This window comes from Cibotium barometz, chromosome 3, assembly GCF_041138505.1.
Source record: "Cibotium barometz isolate CiBa-2024 chromosome 3, ASM4113850v1, whole genome shotgun sequence".
Lineage (NCBI taxonomy): Eukaryota > Viridiplantae > Streptophyta > Polypodiopsida > Cyatheales > Cibotiaceae > Cibotium > Cibotium barometz.
Genome location: NC_141048.1, coordinates 35,399,463 through 35,420,236, shown reverse-complemented (window position 1 = coordinate 35,420,236; position 20,774 = coordinate 35,399,463). Strand labels below are relative to the sequence as shown.

At 45.1% G+C, this 20,774-nt stretch overlaps 1 protein-coding gene across 1 annotated transcript in view; it reads right to left on the bottom strand.

Moving 5' to 3' along the window:
- Window positions 1-1,561: 1,561 nt before the first annotated feature.
- The window catches only part of LOC147640001 (bifunctional 3-dehydroquinate dehydratase/shikimate dehydrogenase, chloroplastic-like), a 35,294-nt gene continuing 16,081 nt past the window's right edge, over window positions 1,562-20,774 (bottom strand). Inside the window, exons 4-11 of the mRNA XM_086776161.1 lie at window positions 17,356-17,702; window positions 17,155-17,218; window positions 2,935-3,043; window positions 2,710-2,850; window positions 2,277-2,425; window positions 2,017-2,179; window positions 1,837-1,896; window positions 1,562-1,742 (exon numbers count right to left, since the gene is read on the bottom strand). Of these exons, the coding sequence (XP_086632287.1) occupies window positions 1,853-1,896; window positions 2,017-2,179; window positions 2,277-2,425; window positions 2,710-2,850; window positions 2,935-3,043; window positions 17,155-17,218; window positions 17,356-17,702 (1,017 nt within the window). The 3' untranslated portion in view covers window positions 1,562-1,742; window positions 1,837-1,852. The remainder of the gene's footprint in view (window positions 1,743-1,836; window positions 1,897-2,016; window positions 2,180-2,276; window positions 2,426-2,709; window positions 2,851-2,934; window positions 3,044-17,154; window positions 17,219-17,355; window positions 17,703-20,774) is intronic.

Genomic DNA, 20,774 nt, shown 5'->3' with positions numbered 1-20,774 from the left:
TGTTTCCAAGGCCTACCGTTTGCTCATTTCTTAGCCTTGGATAGTGGAACATGGGAACATGCTATGGCACTTGGATAAGCCTTTGCCCTACTGGAAATCAACTTCAAAAAAGGCGTGGAAGTCAAAGTTGTCACTTAAGCAATGGGTTTTTTTTTGCAATGCATTACGAGCGCACTACTGATTGGCACTCTACTGGCCCAAAGGCCGCATTGCTCCAGCTTTATGTCGGTGCTGCCGCCTTGTGCCCAAGATTGTACCTCACTTATTGTGGAGTTGCTCGCATTCCCACGATTTTCTTCAAAATTTGACATCACTGCTACATTATAGATTCCCTCGACATCGCTTAGGGTGCCTTTAATGAATTTTTGGCAAATTGTCCTCGGCTTTACCGAGGTATGATGTTCTTCACATGGGTGCGCTTCTGGGCTCTTTGGACCATCTACTCCAGCAAAAATCATCTAGACTTTTCTAGTGTGGTGATGTTCATCCCTTCCCCTATTTCCGTGCTGCCCTATTCCGGTCTCTTCACGATTGCTATGATCTTGATGAGCTTTCTCTCCAAACGTTTGAAGAATTTTCCCAATTTTTCTAGTTTGTTCTCATAGTTCCGCCAGTGACTATGACTGTACAGTTTACTATTAAATATAAACAATGATTTCACAAAAAAAAAAAAAAGAAAACGTGTGTGTGTGTGTGTGTGTGTGTGTGTGTGTGTGTGTGAGAGAGAGAGAGAGAGAGAGAGAGAGAGAGAGAGAGAGAGAATTAGGCAAGGTGATATTAGGAGCTAGAATATGCTTTTAGCCTGGTCCTTTTGCCTAGGGTTAAACTCTAGGTAAGGTGCCAAAGGTTGTAGATCTACCTTGCATGACTTCTAAGAGGATGGGTGGCACCTTCCTCATTGTGAGGAGGTGGAGTGATTCTCTGTTGGGAATCTATATAAACACGTACACTCTAATTTATATTACAGACGAGCGATAGCCTCGTGAAAACCCCACTTGTCTAGAAGCTATAGAGTAATCTGTCTTTTGTAACATTGTGTACACTTCAATTTGACCCTTCGTGTCCTTGTGTTCTTATATCCTCGCGCACGATTCTCGGTCAAGGTTTATCACCATAGCCTTGAATGGTTACGAAGCCCAATGTGCACAGGTGAGCATTCGATAGGAATACAAATTTTTGGAGCTTGTATTTCCAAAAATTTGGAGGCATGATTATGTACTCCACAAAGCAGGCGTCACACAAGTGCACAGGTGAGCATTGGATAGGAATACAAATTTTTGAAGCTTGAATTTCCAAAAATTTGGAGGCATGATTACGTACTCAACAAAGCAAGCGTCACACAAGTTCACTCATTTTATTTCCATACTAGAGGAGGATAGTCTTTTCAAGATGCAAAGCAGGTTATTCCAAAGCTCATGGACAGTGGATAACAATACTTTGAAGCAAAAGCATACATACTAACAGTGGTATGAAATTGCCTTTCATACAAGCAGCAGCAGAATCTCAATCTCCTAAACATGGCTCTCTCAGCTGTGAATCCAATAATTGTCAAATTTGAAGCTAAGCTTAAACGGGCTACCCCCTTTTTATTTCATATTAGCAGATAATGGCCACAGCCCTATGAGAGAAACTCTCACAGCCACAATATGAATACATTTGACTGTCCAAGATGCTCATTCAATCACTTTATCTATCTCTAGTATCCAGACTGCAAAACCACTGCGTAAAGTAACTTCTCACAGCAGTCACCTCCAACTGCTTTTAAAGGCTGTCTATCATTTTATCTATCTCTAGTATCCAGACTGCAAAACCACTGCGTAAAGTAACTTCTCACAGTCACCTCCAACTGCTTTTAAAGGCTATTGGTCATTATCTCTCTCATCAGCTGCTTGGGAACTGCCAATACCATACATAAAGAGAAGTTATCATTAGTGTTGAGCATGGAAAAGGGTTTCTTTTCATTCTATTCACCGATGATGCCATCTAAGGAGGAACAGTCTGGATACAAGCACTCACCAGGGCCTTCAGTAAAAAGTGAGAACTGGTTAATGGCTTGCCGTATGAACATCTCAAGACCACTGACAACAGCAGCCCCAGCTTCTTCCGCTTCTTTCAAGAGTCTCGTAACTCTGGGTGTGTACACCGCATCAAATACCAGGCTGTAGGCCCTCAAAACATCCTACAGAAGCACCTCTCCTCTGTAAGTTAAGAGCCAATTGACCTCCCAAAACATGGATAACAGAATTTTTCCTTTGGAATGTGTGTTGTGTGCAAACCTTTGAAATGGGTGTGTCTGCAACATTAGGATGCATGCCCACTGAAGTGGTATTAGCTAACACCATTCCCGTGACTGGCTGAAAGCTATTTAGCTGTTCCAATGACAAGGCCTCTCCACCCACAGCATCGGCAAGCACTTTTGCTCTCTCTTCACACACACGAAACCCAACATAGAGTCGAGGCATTTAGAACACAGAAAAAGAAAAATTTGCAGTTGAAAAAGCATGTCAAGGCATGCTTTCGTACACCCTCAACATCAGATTCTTTATAAGCCCCGGAGAGGAGGAGGAGGGAGTGGGTGTTGTTGGGGGATCTTCCCCTGTCCAACCCCTGACTGTCCCTCACAAGCTGGACATATCTGTAAAGGCCCTTAGACACATCACCAATATATCCAGAACTTGGACACTGGCTGAAAGGGGATGCGTGTATTACCATAACTTCTATTCGCAATAAAAACTTTGGCGCCTCTGTGTTTTGCTCCATATGCAATGGCTTTGCCTGCTCCCCCAGCTCCAATTACAACAAAATAGCGGCCAGAAAGTGGTGACTTGCCAGTGCCACTCTTCTCCCCTCCTGCCAAACCATACAGCCACCCAATCAGATGAAACCATTGCAAACCAGAAGGCAGGCACGAACTACTGTTTGCAAAACATATACCCTGTAGTCCATCCTCTATGGCAGTGATTGCTCCCTCACAATCGGTGTTGTACCCAATTAGTTTCCCGTCACTCTTTCTTCTCACAATTGTATTCACAGCACCTATAGCCTGCAAGCCTCCAAAAGAAGAAAACAAAAGTGAGAGTTGCAACAGATTCATCGATTTCATATTTGGTTCTTCCTATGACTTCTGTATGCTTTCCTATCTCCCCAGGGAATACCAAACCCAACTCAGTGTACACTGTGCAACAAAACAAAATAGGGTAGCTGCTTGACTCACCTGCACAAAGTATAATCAGGATTAGCAGAGGCCTTCCTCAGGCTTCCAAAGAAAGAGGCCAGACAGCGAAGAACTAGATTTGGGCTGCCCAACAACAGTATTTGGGTGCCAGACAGGTCTGGATGCATCGAGCAGCTCGACAGCCAGGTCGGGCAGGGCAGACAGCTCAGGCAGCTGACCAGTAGTATGAAGGGAGTTCCAGAGTGCGAACAGGGTATATTTGCCTCTCGTCTCAATTGCTTGGAATCCTTCTGCCATCTCTGAAATTTTGACATCTTGAAGTTTGCCAATTGCGTTCGAGCACCATAAGCATAGACTAATAAAGATTTCGCTCGTCCATATTGGTGGATTCATGCCACACAATTGTTGGTGGGTTTCAACTCCCTGTATACACTGAGCCATGCTGGCTCACTCATGCTCTTGAAGGCCCTGAGCCACATCTACTCACCCCCTAGTGACTGCCATGTTGTTTCTTCAACCCATTCTTTCCACACCTACTTAGCTCCAGTCACCTCTTATTCTCTGGTTACCACTTCAACTAGCCAGGGTTTATAGGCACCCACTCACACTCTGAGCACAACCTAATCCTTTTCCAACTCAATGTCACTTGGGTTCCAAGTCGGGCCACCTTCAAAGTTTCATAGCCTTCTCGCCCTTTAATCCTCATTCCTTCTATCATTCGATTTCAATCAATATTTCAAGAGTAACATGAAGTTTCCACTACCCCAATCCCACTTTCGAGCTTCACCAAATTTCTAATCATCCTTGTAGTCTTCCGTCTGGTTATATCCCTTGTCTTGCTTCTCATGCCCTTGCCAATCAGTTTGTTGTTCCACATCCCAATGATTATCTTGGTGGTCCCTTATCATCACATTCTTTGTCATCATAGGCATCTGCACAAGCATCCAGCCTACCCGGAACTCCGCTTTCACTCCCACCTTCCTCTTCTCATCATTCCAGCCAACAACTGTCATTCCATGTCTAATTCATTCTTTGCGACTTGAATTTAACTATTTCCTTATAAAAATATTTTTTCACATCACGGTCCAAATCCTGAATCTCAATCTTCAGCCCTTTAGCTTTCAGCTTCTGCTTGGCTGCTTTAAAAATCTTCCTTCTATCTTTAGAACTCTTCAATTTCAACATCAGTTGTTATTCCAAGACAAGTAATATACATAACGCTCCCCACATTCATCTTCAAAATCTTTCTAAACAGATTCAAGGCTCCTGGCATGGGCCTTCATTCCCTAATTGTCTTAAATTAACCCACTCTTCCACTTTGGGCCTCGGTAGCCTAGATTTTCTCAACTCAGCATCACAAGCTTCACCAATTAGACTCAACTACGTTTCCTCAATTAAAGATGAACTTGCAATACCTTCACCAAGTAGACTTGCCAAATGGAATTACATTGGAGGCTAGCCAAATGGAATTTCAAGAAGAGGAAGATGGGGTAGAAAGCAAAGCTCCAAGTAGGTTAGATGCTTGTGCATAAACCTAGGAATATAAAGAATTTTCTGGCCCAAAGGGACCACTAGGACAATTATTACGATGAAGAGGAGCACAGAAGATTGGCAAGACTATAATGAAGCAAAACAACACTACATGGATAGCTAGAAAGACATGAATGAAGGAATAGATGTGCTCTATGAGGCCAATGTCCAGTAGAGAATGAAGATTGGATTGAGGAATAGAACTCGAATTGTGGTGAAATGAAAAGTAAAATGAATAAAAGATTGGAAGAGACCTCCCATGCAAAAGTGGCACACCATGGGCCGCTGAAAAAGATGGAGGTGCGCCCAGTAGGACGGCACTACCCCTCCTAAGAATGATTGAGCAAATTCATCATCGAACACCCACGGCCGCCCGTGCCAACCTTGCAAACCCCACCACGCAGCTTGCAATACAATGCTTCTTCAACCCTACGGAAACCTCCTCCCAAGTCTCAGCCATGTCCCCAAGGCCCCTCGACAACCCTCCTCGGATCATGTGTGCTAACAGCGAGAAACTTAAACAATGATTAACACTAAGCAAAAACATGGATTGACTCTAATCAAGACGATAAACACACAGCGAAGAAAACCATAGACCTGAAGTGCTGTATGTTGCATTGAGTAGATATATACAATGATGAACACAAATCAGAGACAGAGATCTCAAGCATGCATGCTAAGAAAACCTGGCTACATGCACACCAAAAGCTTGTACTACTGCCTCGGATGTCCTCTTGAGAAAACTCTCAAAGAAATGCAATCGAGTGATCCAGATTTCAGGCTGCTTCATGGAAGATACACCTATACACACTGCTTCTGAATGCCAAGAATGACCTTTGAGCTCCTTTTTATAAGGATCTGATGGTAAGTCATATTCAAGTCAGCCATCCATTTTCAGGTTATAAAACATCATTAATGATAAACACATCTGGGACAGAAATCTCAAGCGTGCATGCTATGCAAACCTAGCTATATGCATACCAAAAGGTTGTACTACTGAGTTGGTTGTCCTCTTGAGAAAACGCTCAAAGAATTACAGTCAATTCCAGGCTGCTGCCTGGAAGATGCACCTCTAGACACTCCCTCAAAATGCCAAGAACTATTTTTGACCTCCCTTTTATAAGAATCTAATGATAGCTCGTATTCAGGTTGGTCAACTATCTTCAGGTCATAAAACATCATCAATAATAAACACAAATATGAGACATAGATCTCAAGCATGCATGCCATGCAAACCTAGCTACATGCATACCAAAAGGTTGTACTACTAATTCGATTGTCCTCTTGAGAAAACCCTCAAAGAACTGCAATTGATCCACAATTTCGGCTGCTGTCTCGAAGCTGCACCTCTAGATGCTGCTTCTAAATGCCAAGAATGACCTTTGACCTCCTTTTTATAAGGATCCGATGGTAAGTCCTATTCAGGTCGGCCACCACTTTTCAGGTCATAAAACATCATCAAAAAAGGCCATAATACATGTTTAATTGTGCCCAACTTGTGTCCCAACCATTGGGCCTTGTCATGGGCAACTTTGGGTGCCTATTGGGCTGTCAAAACTGCCCAAATCAAACCATACTCTGCCCCTAATCTTGTCTAAGTGGCGGCTCCACGTAACATACATGTCCATGGGGCACTTCCATATGTAATGCACCTCGTTCTGAACTTGGAGCACTAGGGTACATGATGCACCTTGGCTCCTCAGGTCTCGTCCTATGGTAGGCACAAATCTATCTCCAAGTGTTACCACTGGCTTCCTAATCATCCCCATTGGAATATATAACACCATATGTATCCAAAAGCTATGCAGGTGTTCTTCAATGCCCATATGACTGGTAGTTGGCACTCTAGTAAGACTCAAGTTTGGGACTCTGCTGGTGTGACCAATATTCCTGCATCCAGTACAATTGGATTCTGCTAGTATGACTAGCCTGCTCTCTACCTAGTATGACTAGATGATAGGCCAATGTGATTGGCAATGGTGTGCCACCAATACGACTGGGAGCATACCCAATACAGGCTACCTAGTATGACTAGAGCCCATGATTTGGTACAAGTTCAAAGAAAGAGAGATTTGCATTAGCATCACTCATGTTTGTGTGACGACTTAGTGGATATGACTGGCTACAAGACTGTGTGCGTGCCCATGTCTGTTGACTAGTGGTTGGCATTTTGCAGGGCTCTGAAGTTGTACCAAAATTCAGCCAAAACCTTGCTTTTGGACTTGACAAAATTATTAGCCCTGTGTGTTCACATTCATTATTAATGAGTGTGAACTTCATAAGTGTGGGCCTCAGGCATTATAATTTCTTTGGGCAACTTTTATAAGCATAGGAGCCAAGTGCCCCTTTTCTATCACCTACATGGAAGTGCCCAAGTTAGAAGGCGATACACGTGCCCACGTGTGGCACCTCCTTCTATGCTTGGCTAACCTTCACATCTCTCCCGAACTCCTGCACAGGACAGCTGGGAAAAATGAACTCGCACACCTCTTCATTGAGTGCACACGAGCCCTGCCATGTTATATGACCTAGTGGTGAACTGTACATAATGTTGTACGGATCCGAACGCAGCTGTCCAACTGTACAGACGGTAAGTTTGACATGTGCAAAACCCCGAAAAGGCAGTTTTGAGGGTTCTGTCACCTAAAAATCAGTAAAACAGACTGTTTTATCACTTTAATTGCTGGAAACCTGTATTTGTTGAGCTACAGGCAACAGCCCCTACATCTTTGGGGCTGATTTGCTCAACCACTTTCCTTGGGTGCAACCTACACAAGCGATCGTGTGTAAGACCGGGCTAGCCCTTGTGAGACTCCACCAAGTTTGGTGTGCAGCTGGAAACTCCCCTCACCATGAGCTTGAGCGGTCGATTTGTTTGATTTTGTTTTCATAGTGTACTTGGAAATATGGTGCTTGGCACCCTCTCACTTGAACCTTGTAAATCACTCTTGGAATACATAAGTTTCTTATGGGGGGGCAGCCCATTCCAGCCCTAGTGTGGTGTTCTCTTTGTCTTTCATATGTGTATGGTACTGGTGTTGTGCTACATGTACTTAGTCTCATTATTGATTGTTTAACAACAACAGAATTAAGGGCTCCTAATCCATCGCAATGACATTGGTATCACAGGCAAGGTTTCCATCCCCACGATGGTGCAAGAAGTCCTCTTCCGGGTGAGATAAATTATTAGCGGGATTAATTGAAGATGGCTAACCACTCCGCATCTCATGTGAGTGCAACTCTGGAGCGCCCCATTTCTGTCCAATTGAAGACTGATCCAAAAGAAGCCTTGAAGCATAAGGAAGAAGAGGTCAAGAGTCTCCGAAGACAACTCGGGAGCAGGCAAGAGACCATCAACAAAGCAGTTAAATGACAACCCCAAGGTGCAATGAGCACTTAAGATAAGTGACTCATCTCCCAAACTTAAATTTATCAAGAATATTCTACATTTTTGTTGAGAAAAGTGGTGCCAAGCATAGTGTTGGGGTAAAGGCGTTATGCCCACCCTTATAGTGTGTACAAGCCCATAAGTTATAGTACATAGTACACTTAGTACTTTTAATGTACTAAGTGCACTATGTGTACTAGTGCAATATACATGTGTGATAGGGGAGTCACACTCTCATGCTTTTCATGAGTTGACTTATCCCCACAACTCTCTCTCTCTCTCTCTCCCTTGCTTCTCTGTGTATGTCTCCCATGAATGATCTCTAAACCCTAATTCAGGTTTCTTCCCATCAACTGGTATCAGAGCCCTGGAGCAGTTGTACTGTTATGCTGAATTTTGGTCGTGCTGAATTCTGATCTGAAGATTGCCTTGTCCTTTTTTTTTGGTCGCCTGGTCTCTGCCCAGCTAGTAGGCGTGGGCTGGCTCAACTGCTGTCCAGCCTGCAGCGTGGGCTGCCCCAGCTGCCCAGCAGCCAAGCGAGGACAGCAGCCAGGCGTGCTGCCCAGCAGACACGAGCGAGAAGTCAGCACACGGCGCAGGCAAACGCACAGGCAAACACGAGCGAGGAGGCTAGCGCTGGATCCGACGTGATCGAAGAAGCGCACAGCAGTCGGGCGTCCATCGACGAACACGCCTACGAGCTATTGTGAAGAGCGAAAGGCAGGACACGTTCTCTGGCGAGCAACCCACAACTCGTCACCCAACGTCTTCTGCGCCCGTGGAGTCCAGTCGCCCACTTGGAGAGCTACGCGTGTCACAGCTTGTGGTCGTCTCCCTTAGCTGCTCTTCTTCGCAGCTTGGACTACTGGTTCGCAAGTCACAGCTTCGTGGTGTCCGCTGCAGTGTTGCGGAGGGACTGTGTTGAACACAACCAAGAGAGCAAAATAGCAGCAGTCCTGGTGGCGGCAGCAGCAGCACCTCCTCGTCTGAAAACGAAGAAAGCCAGCCCAAGCCCCCAACTACTAATCAGCAGCAGCATCAACACCAAAATCGACGCTCTCCTTTCCTGCAAGAAAAATCAGTAATTTCAGAGGTATTTTTGCTTCAATTTTGCGAATTTCTTATCAATTCAAGCAATTGAGCAGGTACAGGTGCCCAAATTGCTCAATTTTGAGCAAAATTGGCAAAATTGGGTGACATTGGTCACAATCAGGATCAATTTGCAGGAAATTGGTCAAATCAGGATCAATTTGCAGAAAATTGGATGTCGAAATTTGGGGCTTTTGATGTAATTGTGCAATTAAGCACTCATACATGCTGTATGATGTGAGAAATTGCACATTTGGGCAAAATTGCAGCAAATTGCAGCAAATTGCAGTGCAAATCAAGGGGCTTTTGTGCCGATTTGGTTGATTTGCATGCAGGCGATCGCATTTGATGCTGTGGATAATGTGTTGATGCCTTACAAGCACTCAATGTGCCTGTAAATCAAGGGGCTTTCATGTATTGGATGTATATGTGGCCAGGGGGAAGCATCGTGAACACTCTGGATGCCTTCATGTGCGCCAATGTACCATGCATGATCAGAAATTGATCTCAAATCAAGGGGCTTTTCGAGTTTGTATGCTTGTTGAACTTGGCAAAGCAGCAGGCAAGACATTTATGCCTTGAATCCTCAGAAATCAGCTTGCAGTCAAGGGGCTTTTGCCCAATTTCTGTTCGGAACTGTTTTATGCAGTGTTCGTGACTGTAAAAATCTGATTTTTACTCATTTGGACAGCCAGGAGAGCATTTATTGCTATTGTACCTGCTGGTACAGATTTGGCACAGCTTTGTGCATGTTTTGGCATGGCTGTACACTGTTTTGAGTGACCAAAAGGTTCAAATTCAGCTGCTGAAATTGCCGGTACAGGTTTGGTACATCATTGGAGAGCGCTTAGTACTGCTGTACAGTACTTTGGAAGGGCAAAAGAGGACATTTAAGGTGCTGTCCAAAATCTGCAGCAACCAGATTTTGGTGTTTTCATCACAAAAAGTGGGAGAAAAGTTGCATTCTTGCTTCCGCAGTGGGAGATAAAGCTTGGGAGAACATTTGTGAGCACTTTGTGTGCTTTGGATGCAGTGTTTGCACATCTTGGGTGCAGTGTTTGCACATTTGCAGGGAGTCAGGCATTACAGGTTGTATTTTGCTATGGCAACCACAGGTGAGAGCTCTTCATTGCTTCACATCAAGAAGCTTGAAGGCTCGCATAACTATGATATTTGGCAAACCCAGTGCTACAATGTGTTGCTCCAGAAAAAGCAGCACAAGCCTATCAAAGAAAGGGGTGTTATGCCCGCTTCTCTTACTGCTGAAGAGTGGGAAGATATGGATGAGCTGGCAAGATCTACTATCATGTTGTCTGTGTCAGACTCATTACTTTTCAGCATTCGTGAAGAGAAGACAGCTTGGGGAATGTGGCAGAGATTGCAGAACTTGTATGCCCAACAAAGTGCCTCAAGCAAAGTGTATTGGTTGAAGAAACTCATAGGCCTTCAGATGAAGGAAGGGACTTCTATGACAGCCCATCTCAATGAGTTTAATGGTATTGTCAGCCAGGTCATAAATCAAAAGTTGGCAATGGACGATGAGTTCAAAGCCACTTTTTTGTTATGCACTTTGCCAGAGAGTTGGGACACATTCAGGACAGCCACTAGCAATTCGCATGCTATGCTGTCATATGCAGATGTTGAGGGTGCTCTTCTTCAAGAAGAGATGAACAGGAAAAACAACTCTGTGGGAAAGTCCAATGCAATGAATGCACGTGGGAGATCCCAGCAAAGGGGGAAAAGCCAAGAAAGGGGAAGGAGCAAGTCTCGCTCCAAAAAGGATTTGGAATGCCATTATTGTGGCAAGAAGGGACACATCAAAAAGCAATGCTACAAATGGAAAAATGATCAGAAAGAAAAGGGAAAAGGCAAAGACAAAGAGAAAGATGAAGCCAAAGATGCAAAGCCAAAGGGCAAAAGTGGAGTCAAGATCGAAGAAATCAATGTGTCACATGCAGGTGGCAGTGAGGATGAGGTCCTCTTTACGTCTTCACTTGATGCCCATTCACTTCTTACAGGTGGTCATGGTATGCACTCATGGATCATTGATTCAGGTGCCTCCTTTCATGTCACAGGTTGCAGAGACTTGTTTGTCAGGTACACTGCTGGCAATGAAGGAGTTGTTTATTTGGGTGATAACCATGCATGCAAAATTCTTGGCAGAGGTGATGTGAGGCTTGTATTTTCAGATGGCTCACAGCTTATGCTCCATGATGTCAGGCATGTGCCTGAGATCAAGAAGAATCTGCTTTCTACTGGACAGCTTGATGATGCTGATTATGTTACCACATTTGGTAGTGGAAAGTGGAAGATTAGTAAGGGCTCACTGGTTGTTGCCAGAGGCTCTAAGGTGGACACTCTTTATTTCATGCATGCAGGTGTTTGTCACCATGCTAATGTAAATGCAACCGAGCTGCCGGAAATTTCTATGTGGCATAGCCGGTTGGGACACATGAGTGTCAAAGGAATGGAGCAATTGTCTCGTTTGGGTTACTTGCCTTCTCTAAAGTTTTCAAGTTTTCAGTTTTGTGAGCATTGTATATATGGTAGGCAACTACAGTGCCCCCACAAGAAAGCTCTTGGACAGAAAGATGCTCAGTTAGAGCTTGTGCATACAGATGTATGTGAGATGCCTCAGCTTTCTTTGGGAGGGGCAAAATACTTTGTGTCTTTTATAGATGATGCCACACGCAAGGTGTGGGTTTATCCTCTTCGTTTGAAGAGTGATACATTCTCAGTGTTTGAGAAGTTTGTTGCTCTTGTTGAGAATCAAACTGGCAAAACACTGAAGGCTTTGCGTTCCGACAATGGTGGAGAGTATATGTCCAAACAGTTTCAGGACTTTTGTGATGCTAAAGGCATCAAGAGGGAGCTTTCTACTCCTTATGATCCTCCACAAAACGGGAAGTCACACTCTCATGCTTTTCATGAGTTGACTTATCCCCACAACTCTCTCTCTCTCTCTCTCCCTTGCTTCTCTGTGTATGTCTCCCATGAATGATCTCTAAACCCTAATTCAGGTTTCTTCCCATCACATAGCGCTAAGAGATTTCTGCAAATTGGATAGACCGGAGGCCCTCCATCACCTTAGGGTTTTGGAGTCCGGATGGCTAGACCAATTTGTGGAAACCTCCAGTTAAGCGTGCATTGGCGTGAACACAACTAGGAGGGTGACCTCTTGGGACTTCCACCCATGGGTTGAATTGTAACCTCTAAGCCACGAGAGAAGCCAAGTTAAGCGTTTGAGCCAAGAAAACATGGACAAGTTCAACCTCTAAGCTAAGAAAAAGTGGACAAATTGGCACCAAGGAGGGGTGTTGAGAAAAGTGGTGCCAAGCATAGCACTAGGAGATCTCCACAAAATGGATAGACCAAAGGTCCACCATCATCTTGAGGTTTTGGGGTCTAGATGGCTAGAGCGATTTGTGGAAACCTTCAATTAAGCGTGCATTGGCATGAACACAACTTGGATGGATGACCTCCCGGAACGTGGGCCCTGTTAGAAGTCATCTCCTGTCTAGATTTATACACCAGGGCCTTTGTTGTGGGTGTGCCCGCCCTTATGAGGTGTTTTATCATTTTTCCCCACTCTCCGTATTTTTCCCTATTTTTTCCCATTTTTCTGTGGCTTGGGAGCCAGCCCTGAGGTGGCAGGAGGGCCCAGTTGCTGGCCGACTGAAGGCACTGGTCCACGACTCCCTTACTGAGTTGGCCGACTACTGACACACTGGCCGACTGGCTGTTTTTAGCTGGTCGTGGAGATTCAGCAACAGTCGGCTGCCTACAGCAGGCCGACTGCACATGTGGGGGCATATAAATAGGCCCCCACCCCCATACCACTCATTGTATCATATTCGGGATCTTCTTGTGTATATCAGAGCAAAGTTACATGCCTACATCTCTCTCTCTCTTGTGCTGTTTTTCTGCATGCGTTTTTGCTCTTCTGTTCCCAGATCTGGTCATCATCTCCGTTGCGTATTCTGACATGGTATCAGAGCCTAGGCTCTAGATAGTTCTTGGGATTTGTGTGAGCAAGAGGGGGACTGTTTTGTGGCTGATTGGTGGACTGTTTTGGGCTGTTCGGGAAGAGGAGAAGCAAGAGGAAGGCGGGCTGATTTGCTGGACAGCCACTTGCAGGTATTAGTTCTTCTTTGTTCCCACCCACCACCCTTTTCAGAGGACATCCCCGCAATGGCAGATCTATTTGAGATGGCCGAGAGACATGTGAAGATCCCGACACTCCCCACGTTCCCGGTGGACCGTCAGTTGGACGGGAGCAACTACGGCATATGGAAGGTGATGATGGAATCTGTTCTGGAGTCTTACGACCTCGCCGATTTCGTCGTTGTTGGTGTTCCACGGCCGGAAGTAGAGGAAGGGGAGTTACCGTCAACCCGAAAGGACCGGGAGGCCCAGACACAGATGTGGGATCGTGTCAACGCCAGGGTCCGTTCGTTTATCTTTCTCAATTGCACACCACAGGTAATCAATCATGTAAAACATATGACGTTGGCCAGAGGTATATGGCAGCATTTGGCTTCTCTTTACAACAGGGTATCGCCCATGAAGAGGATTTCCTTGGAAGTACAGATGCGGGTTATGAGCCCTGCAAAGTCGTTGACGATGCGGGAGCATATTAACAAGCTGCAGGCTCTTCAGTAGGAAATTCTTCGGGCTGGGAAGGAGATGTCGTCAGAGGACATGGCCATAACGTTGCTGTCGCACTTGCCCTCTTCGTACTCAGCATTTTACTCGCCGTTGATTACCAGTGGCAGGCTCAGCACCATCACGTGCGAGGAGCTTGTGCCCATGGTCCTGGACCAAGAGGAACGATTCACGAACCCTCCTCAGGGTGGAGGTTCGGAGGCCTTAACTGGCCAACGGTCGAAAGGCCGTAACTCGGGCAAAGGGAAAGCTTCATCGGAGAAGTCTTCTGAGAAGAAGTCTGACGCTGACCGCGAGAAATTGAAGGCAGAGAGGACCTGTAATGATTGTGGCGAGAAAGGCCACTGGAGGCAGTGTCCCAAGCGGAAGACCGAGAAGGGTTAAGATTCCTCAGTAGCAATCATGAAGACTCCGGCTTTTGTGCACCTGGAGGTGATGGACACCGATGTTTCGTTTTCTTCAGGCAGGGAGGAGATTGGAGGACTCCACAACGGATACTCGGGAGTGGATTCTCGATAGTGGTGCTTCCAGGCACATGACTCCTTCCCGTTCTGGTTTACAGGATCTCTGCACGCTTTCTGGTCATATTCTTATTGGGGATACGTCCACTATCCCAGTTCACAGTGGGGGGAGGATGGAGATAGTTCCCGATGGCAGAGGGGGAAAGCATTCTTCCCAAGTGTTGTATGTTCCGGCACTTGGTTTTCATCTGTTGTCAGTGCATCAGGTTTGCAAGACTGGCGTACGGGTGGAGTTTGATGAGCATTTTGTTGCTCTCCGAGATAAAGCAACAGGCCAAGTGGTTTGGGAAGGCAGAGTGGAGAATGGAGTTTACAAGCTTTCAGCACTCTCTCTCCCAGGTCCTCAGGTTTGTGGTGAGTGGCAGTCTGGTAATGGCCACTTGTGTGTGGATACGCTGCAAGTGCAGGCTTTCCGGGACCAAATGGTGGATAGCTTGCCAGTAGATGGCAGCAGTTGGCAGGAACTTTCCAGTACTGATGTTGGTAGTTCTTGTGTTCATCAGTCAGAGGAAGCTTTGTGGTTCCGGATTCAGAGGGGGTGGTTGACAGGTTTCATCAGGTTTCCAGGACTTGTTTGTGCACCGTAACAGGTGTTGATCCTTGTGAGCAGTGTGATGCCTTTTTGACTCAGAAGCTGTATGGTTCATTGATCTGGTTGATGGACACCAGATTGGACAGGAGCTTCCTGATGAGGCAGTTGAGCTCATGGTTGCAGATGACTCTTTGGGAGGCAGGATTGCGTTTCCTGTGGTTTCTGCGGCATGCGAAGGATCATGGACTCTTGTACATAGGAGGGGGATTGTTGGATGGAGTCCGACTCCACGGTTGGAGTGACTCGGTTTGGGGAGGAGATCCGGACACGAGGAGCTCACTTCAGGCCTAGGAGCAGTTTTACGGAGCAGTAAGAGGCAGTCATCTTTTGCCTTGTCGCAGACAGAGGCAGAGTACCGGGCTATTTGTGATGCTGCTTATGAGGTGGTGAGGATGCAGAGGTTGCATTGCAGGTTTGGGCTTCCACTGGAGCATAGTTACCACGGAACGGGAACGTTCCGGGAACGTCGGATGCTAGAACAGGAGCGGGAACGGGAACGGGAACGGATCGGGAACGTCGCGGAACGCCACGTCATATGACATGTCAGCATATGACACAAAAAAATGTAACTTTTTGTATACGGATAGCCAAACATGCTTCATAATATTTGCTCCCCCAAGACATGAACATACATTTCTGCAAGCAAAACTTTAAAAAAAAAAATCGGAATGTTTCGGGACGTTCCGGGAACGTGCCTTCGCCCGGAACGGCGTTCCGGCGTTCCAGGAAGGCGGAACGACGTTCCGTGGTAACTATGCACTGGAGGAACCCATGGTCATCCAGAGGCACTTTGTTCGTGAACAGATCGTTGCTGATGACATCTTGCTAGAGTTCTGTTCGACGGAGGACAGTACGGTGGACCTCTTCACGAAGTCGCTATCTCATGATTTGCTCAGGCGGCACCCCAGCTCCCTGTGGTTGGTTTCACAGCCACGAGCTGAGAGGGGGTGTTAGAAGTCATCTCCTCTCTAGATTTATACACCAGGGCCTTTGTTGTGGGTGTGCCCGCCCTTATGAGGTGTTTTATCATTTTTCCCCACTCTCCGTATTTTTCCCTATTTTTTCCCATTTTTCTGTGGCTTGGGAGGCAGCCCTGAGGTGGCGGGAAGGCCCAGTTGTTGCTGGCCGACTGAAGGCACTGGTCCACGACTCCCTTACTGAGTTGGCCGACTGCTGACACACTGGCCGACTGGCTGTTTTTAGCTGGTCGTGGAGATTCAGCAACAGTCGGCTGCCTACACAAGGCCGACTGCACATGTGGGGGCATATAAATAGGCCCCCACCCCCATACCACTCATTGTATCATATTCGAGATCTTCTTGTGTATATCAGAGCAGAGTTACACGCCTACATCTCTCTCTCTCTTGTGCTGTTTTTCTGCATGTGTTTTTGCTCTTCTGTTCCCAGATCTGGTCATCATCTCCGCTACGTATTCTGACAGGCCCCCACCCAATTTCCAACAATTTTCAGATTTGGCTAAGAGGATGTGGGCAAAACCAAGAGACTTACCCATCTCCTACCTCACGAAGGGGGGAATGTGGCCATGGGAGCACACGAGGATTTGAGACTTGTTAATCCACCTTGTTTACAACTTGATGATGTGGCTTCCAAGACAGCCAAGGCTAATGCCAAAAGTGGAGTTTTTGCCACCCTCTCCACGGTTACCTCTACCCCGAACTTCCCTCTTGTTAGATGCCTTGATGATGATGAAATGCAAGATGTGTCTACCCCACACAAGGGTGGCACCTCTAAAAGCCGTACACACCAAATGGAGCTGAAAAACATATGAACCACTCATCTCGAGGGTCCAGTTTGGTGACGACTTCTCCATCCATCTTCCCGTTGAACTTAGGAGGCTTCAAAAGCTTCAATTGCTCTACTCAACTTGTGTGACTAATGTCCATACTCAAATCCCTTGTTGCTCAGATTGCTACTTTATTGACCACTCACAGCACCCACATTTGGAAATGAAAAAGCCACACAATCATCCTGTACCCCTCTGTTTAGTTCATGCTACTGAAATCCAAAGGTCACCTCCAAGAAGACGGATCTGTAGGATCCATGCCCATCCAACCCAACAAACAAATACTCCATTCAAAGCATCTTACACTTCGTTTTTTGTACAGATTATCCTACATTAATGACTCCATCAATGCGTCTCTGCATAGAAAAAAAATATGCAAGAATCATCAACCTTGGCAAGTGGCTCGACTTCATCACAACATTCAAGGGCTGCTTCCTTGTGGGGAATCGTCACACTGAGACAAACAAAACCACAACAAAGGCACCATTAAAATACCTTGTTGAATCAGATGTGGCCCTTCATTTACTGTCAGCAAATACCTCGTTGAATCACATGTGGCCCTTCAGTTACTGTTAATAAATAAAGGCTTACCTGAACCCAGTAAAATCTGAGTTATGGTAGACACTCAAAAACTCTTTCAAGTCATCCACAAGGAAAGGAACATAGATGCCATCGTAGCCAATCTCCCGAAACGCTGCATTGTGTATGATTGGCCCTTTGCTGTGACCCACAGGTTTGCCAATGATGCCATATACTTTTGTCTCTCTACTAACTCGTCCGAGTCCATAGATGTTTCTCAGATCAAATAATGTTGGCTGTCCAGAGGCTGATTCCTTGCCAGATGCAAGAGACCCAAAAGTCAAAAAACCACCAAACTTCGGGCTTAGAAGCCGGCTTAGAAGACCACTTTGACCCATCACCAAAGCAATTGTCGGAACCTGCAATTCAACAACAAATATGGGGTATTTAAATAAAAGCGATACAAGAAAGGAAGAAAGGTTTATTAACGTCTACGAAAGACCAAAAAGGCTTATGAGACCAAAACCTCAGTATATCATGCCAAACACCCCATGTAGGGGAGCTGGAAGTATCTAATACACCCCTATACAATATAGTGTAAATGAAACAAATGGAAAACAATAAATAGATCTGTATCCCGGACAAGCCTGTCCAAAAGCAGTGCCTAAAGCCCCTGGGGGCTCTGGTGTTTCTGAAACAGGTCTGAGATCTGCAACTGAAGTCCAGTAATCTGCTCTGTTAATCTCACTCGTAGGCAATGTGCCAAATTCTTCTGAGAAGTAGCCTGACAAGAGGAGGCAAGTTGTCTCAAAGAGAGAGACACGATTGCATGAAGTACCCATCAAGAGACCCCTGGTGAGAAGTGGAGACCCAGAATGCCAGCTGTAAAGATGACTATTATGCAGTTGACAATTTTGAATATTACCTTTCCATCACACTCAAGGCTTAAACAGTAAAAAATGAGGAAGAAAGCCGTGTCTTAGGTTCCTTATCCCTTTCTGGAGATTCCAAGGTTTCAACCTGTATACTGATCCTCCACATACTATGGTTCCGAACCTCACTTCCCTATGAATATTCCTTTTCAAAGTAAAGCAGCTGTAATGGCTATGCCTTCATTTAAAAAATTAGATCATGGAGTTGTCCGTTGCTTCTGTTCATGAAAGGCATGACTGCAATGCCAAAGGGAGCAGCTTGTGAATAGTTTACATACAAACATCACTGCGATGGGGGTCCCCCAAACCACTTAATGTGGCTTCAAAAACCAAATAAGTACGGTGCTGAGAACACCAACTCAAGTGATAGCTAGGCAAGCTTCCCAAAATAGTAAACTATCATGGTCATGTGGCACGAACCCATTCCTCCTCTTCAGAGGAGATCTGACCTTGGAGACAGCTGGAGGCATCAAGTCCAAAACAGGCTACAGCGGGCACTTTTGGGAGGCCCTCCTAAAATCTGTACTGTTTTCATTTCCTACACTCAAGTTCCTTAATTGTGGCCTCACATAATGTCCCAAAGGACGATCACAACAATGAGTTTAAGAGCAAAGTACTCTTGCACAAGCATTTGCAATTAGAGGAATACAAATACAAAAGAGATTCACCCACACAAGACTCAATGAGCACTAGGTCCCAAAGCCCTCCCACTCCCACTCCCAGCGTACATTTGTGGAGTATTTGCTTCAATAATGAGAGAGAGCACAAGAATACAAAGGCAAAGGCTGAAATTGAACAACAATGGCCTCCCTATGCTCTTTCAGAGCTAATCAGGCCAGGAATGGAACCTTCTCCATGTGGTAGGAACATCTGCAAGATGAAAATTTTCAAGATCAATTATTTTGCTCTGTTTGGGACTGATTCAAGCTTCCGTAGTGCATACAGCATAAAGTCACCTGTTCAAACCTATCTGTCCTATCTATCTGAACTATTTATAGGACCATCCAGCTGTTCAGTCTGCCTACTGTCTGTCCACACGTTTGACACATGGTGCTTAGCCTAATAAGTTGCCTGGGACAATTGTACACACTGAAACTCCTAGACGGTTACATAATTGTGCGTGACTTTGCACGAGTGAATTGTGCAGGACTTCACACTCGCGAGGTGACTGACCTACCCTCACCTACCCTAATATGGACTGGTGACTTGTCACTGCACTAGTTTCACACAATGCTCGACACATCTCTAACCCAAAAGATTATCCCAAAACTTGCAATGATAGTATAGTTATGTCAACATAACACACAACTGCAATGGGTAAACGTAACACTTTGTCAAGTTTTTTCTAGCCTCCTATCATGATCTATATTTAAATTTATTCAACACTATTTGCTCTGTAATTAAGACTTCAATATCCACCAGATTGAGGCTTGTCACACTAGCTAAATATCCACAAGCTCCTCCTTTTGCACTGCCATTGTAGGGGAAGATCCAACATGCTTCCAAAGTAGAGCGACATGGAATCGGTGAGGCATTGTCAGGCTGATGAGAAACTCTTGACTCATTATCACATCATTGATCACCTTTGTGACGGGAAAAGGGCAAGAATGCCCCAACAGCAGCAGATTCAGCCTTCAGAAGTAGCCTAAACAACAACTACTAACCCAGATCAGCCCATGGCTTCCTAGTGCAGCAAATTTCAGCACTTGAGACAACAAAAGGTTTTCTTGCTCTGTTCACAGGCATGCTCTTTAAGCTTAATAGAAATTTTCATTCTTAAATGATCTAGCAAGATCTTTGTACACTTGTAATAAGAAATTTTCAGCACATGAGACAACAAAAGGTTTTCTTTCTCTGTTCACAGCCATGCTCTTTAAGCTTAATAGAAATTTTCATTCTTAACGGATCTGGCATGATCTTTGTACACTTGTAAGCTTTATTTGATTCAATAATATGCAGTAAATAAGCTTGAAAGAAATTAAAATCAAATATCCTGCCAGTATTTTTCTTTCCCCTTCTTTGGGTATTCTCACTTTTGTGCTTCAATTAGTTAGAAGAACAGCGCTTCCATTCCAGCACCCTAACATTTGGTATCAAACCTCATTTTTCAATACGATAGTAGATGGAGGCAATCAATTTTCAGAAACCATTTTTTCTATTTTGAGAAAGATTCAGCTTTTGGAGCTTGTCTCTACCTTCAATAAGTCAAATCAGTCTCAGATAAAACAATTAGAGGCAGATTCCTTCCTTTCCTCTATGTAAGTCTTTGCATTATCAGCATTTCTCTTATGCATATCTCTTGAGTTCCGGACCGACAAAGTCTAGAGATTATGCAAATACTCCTAGCCATGCTTGTGACTTTGGACGTCTTAGGGGGCTCGACTATTTGCCCAAGTGTCAACCTGAGGCTAACCCAAGTTAAATTGTTAACCTAGTGATTAGGTTGGCTGATCTAGGGGGCCAAAAAGATTAGTAAAATGACGATGATTATAAGGGCTAAGGCTTATAGACGATTATGAGTTGATAATCCCATAAGTATAGATTTTATTGGAAAAAGAT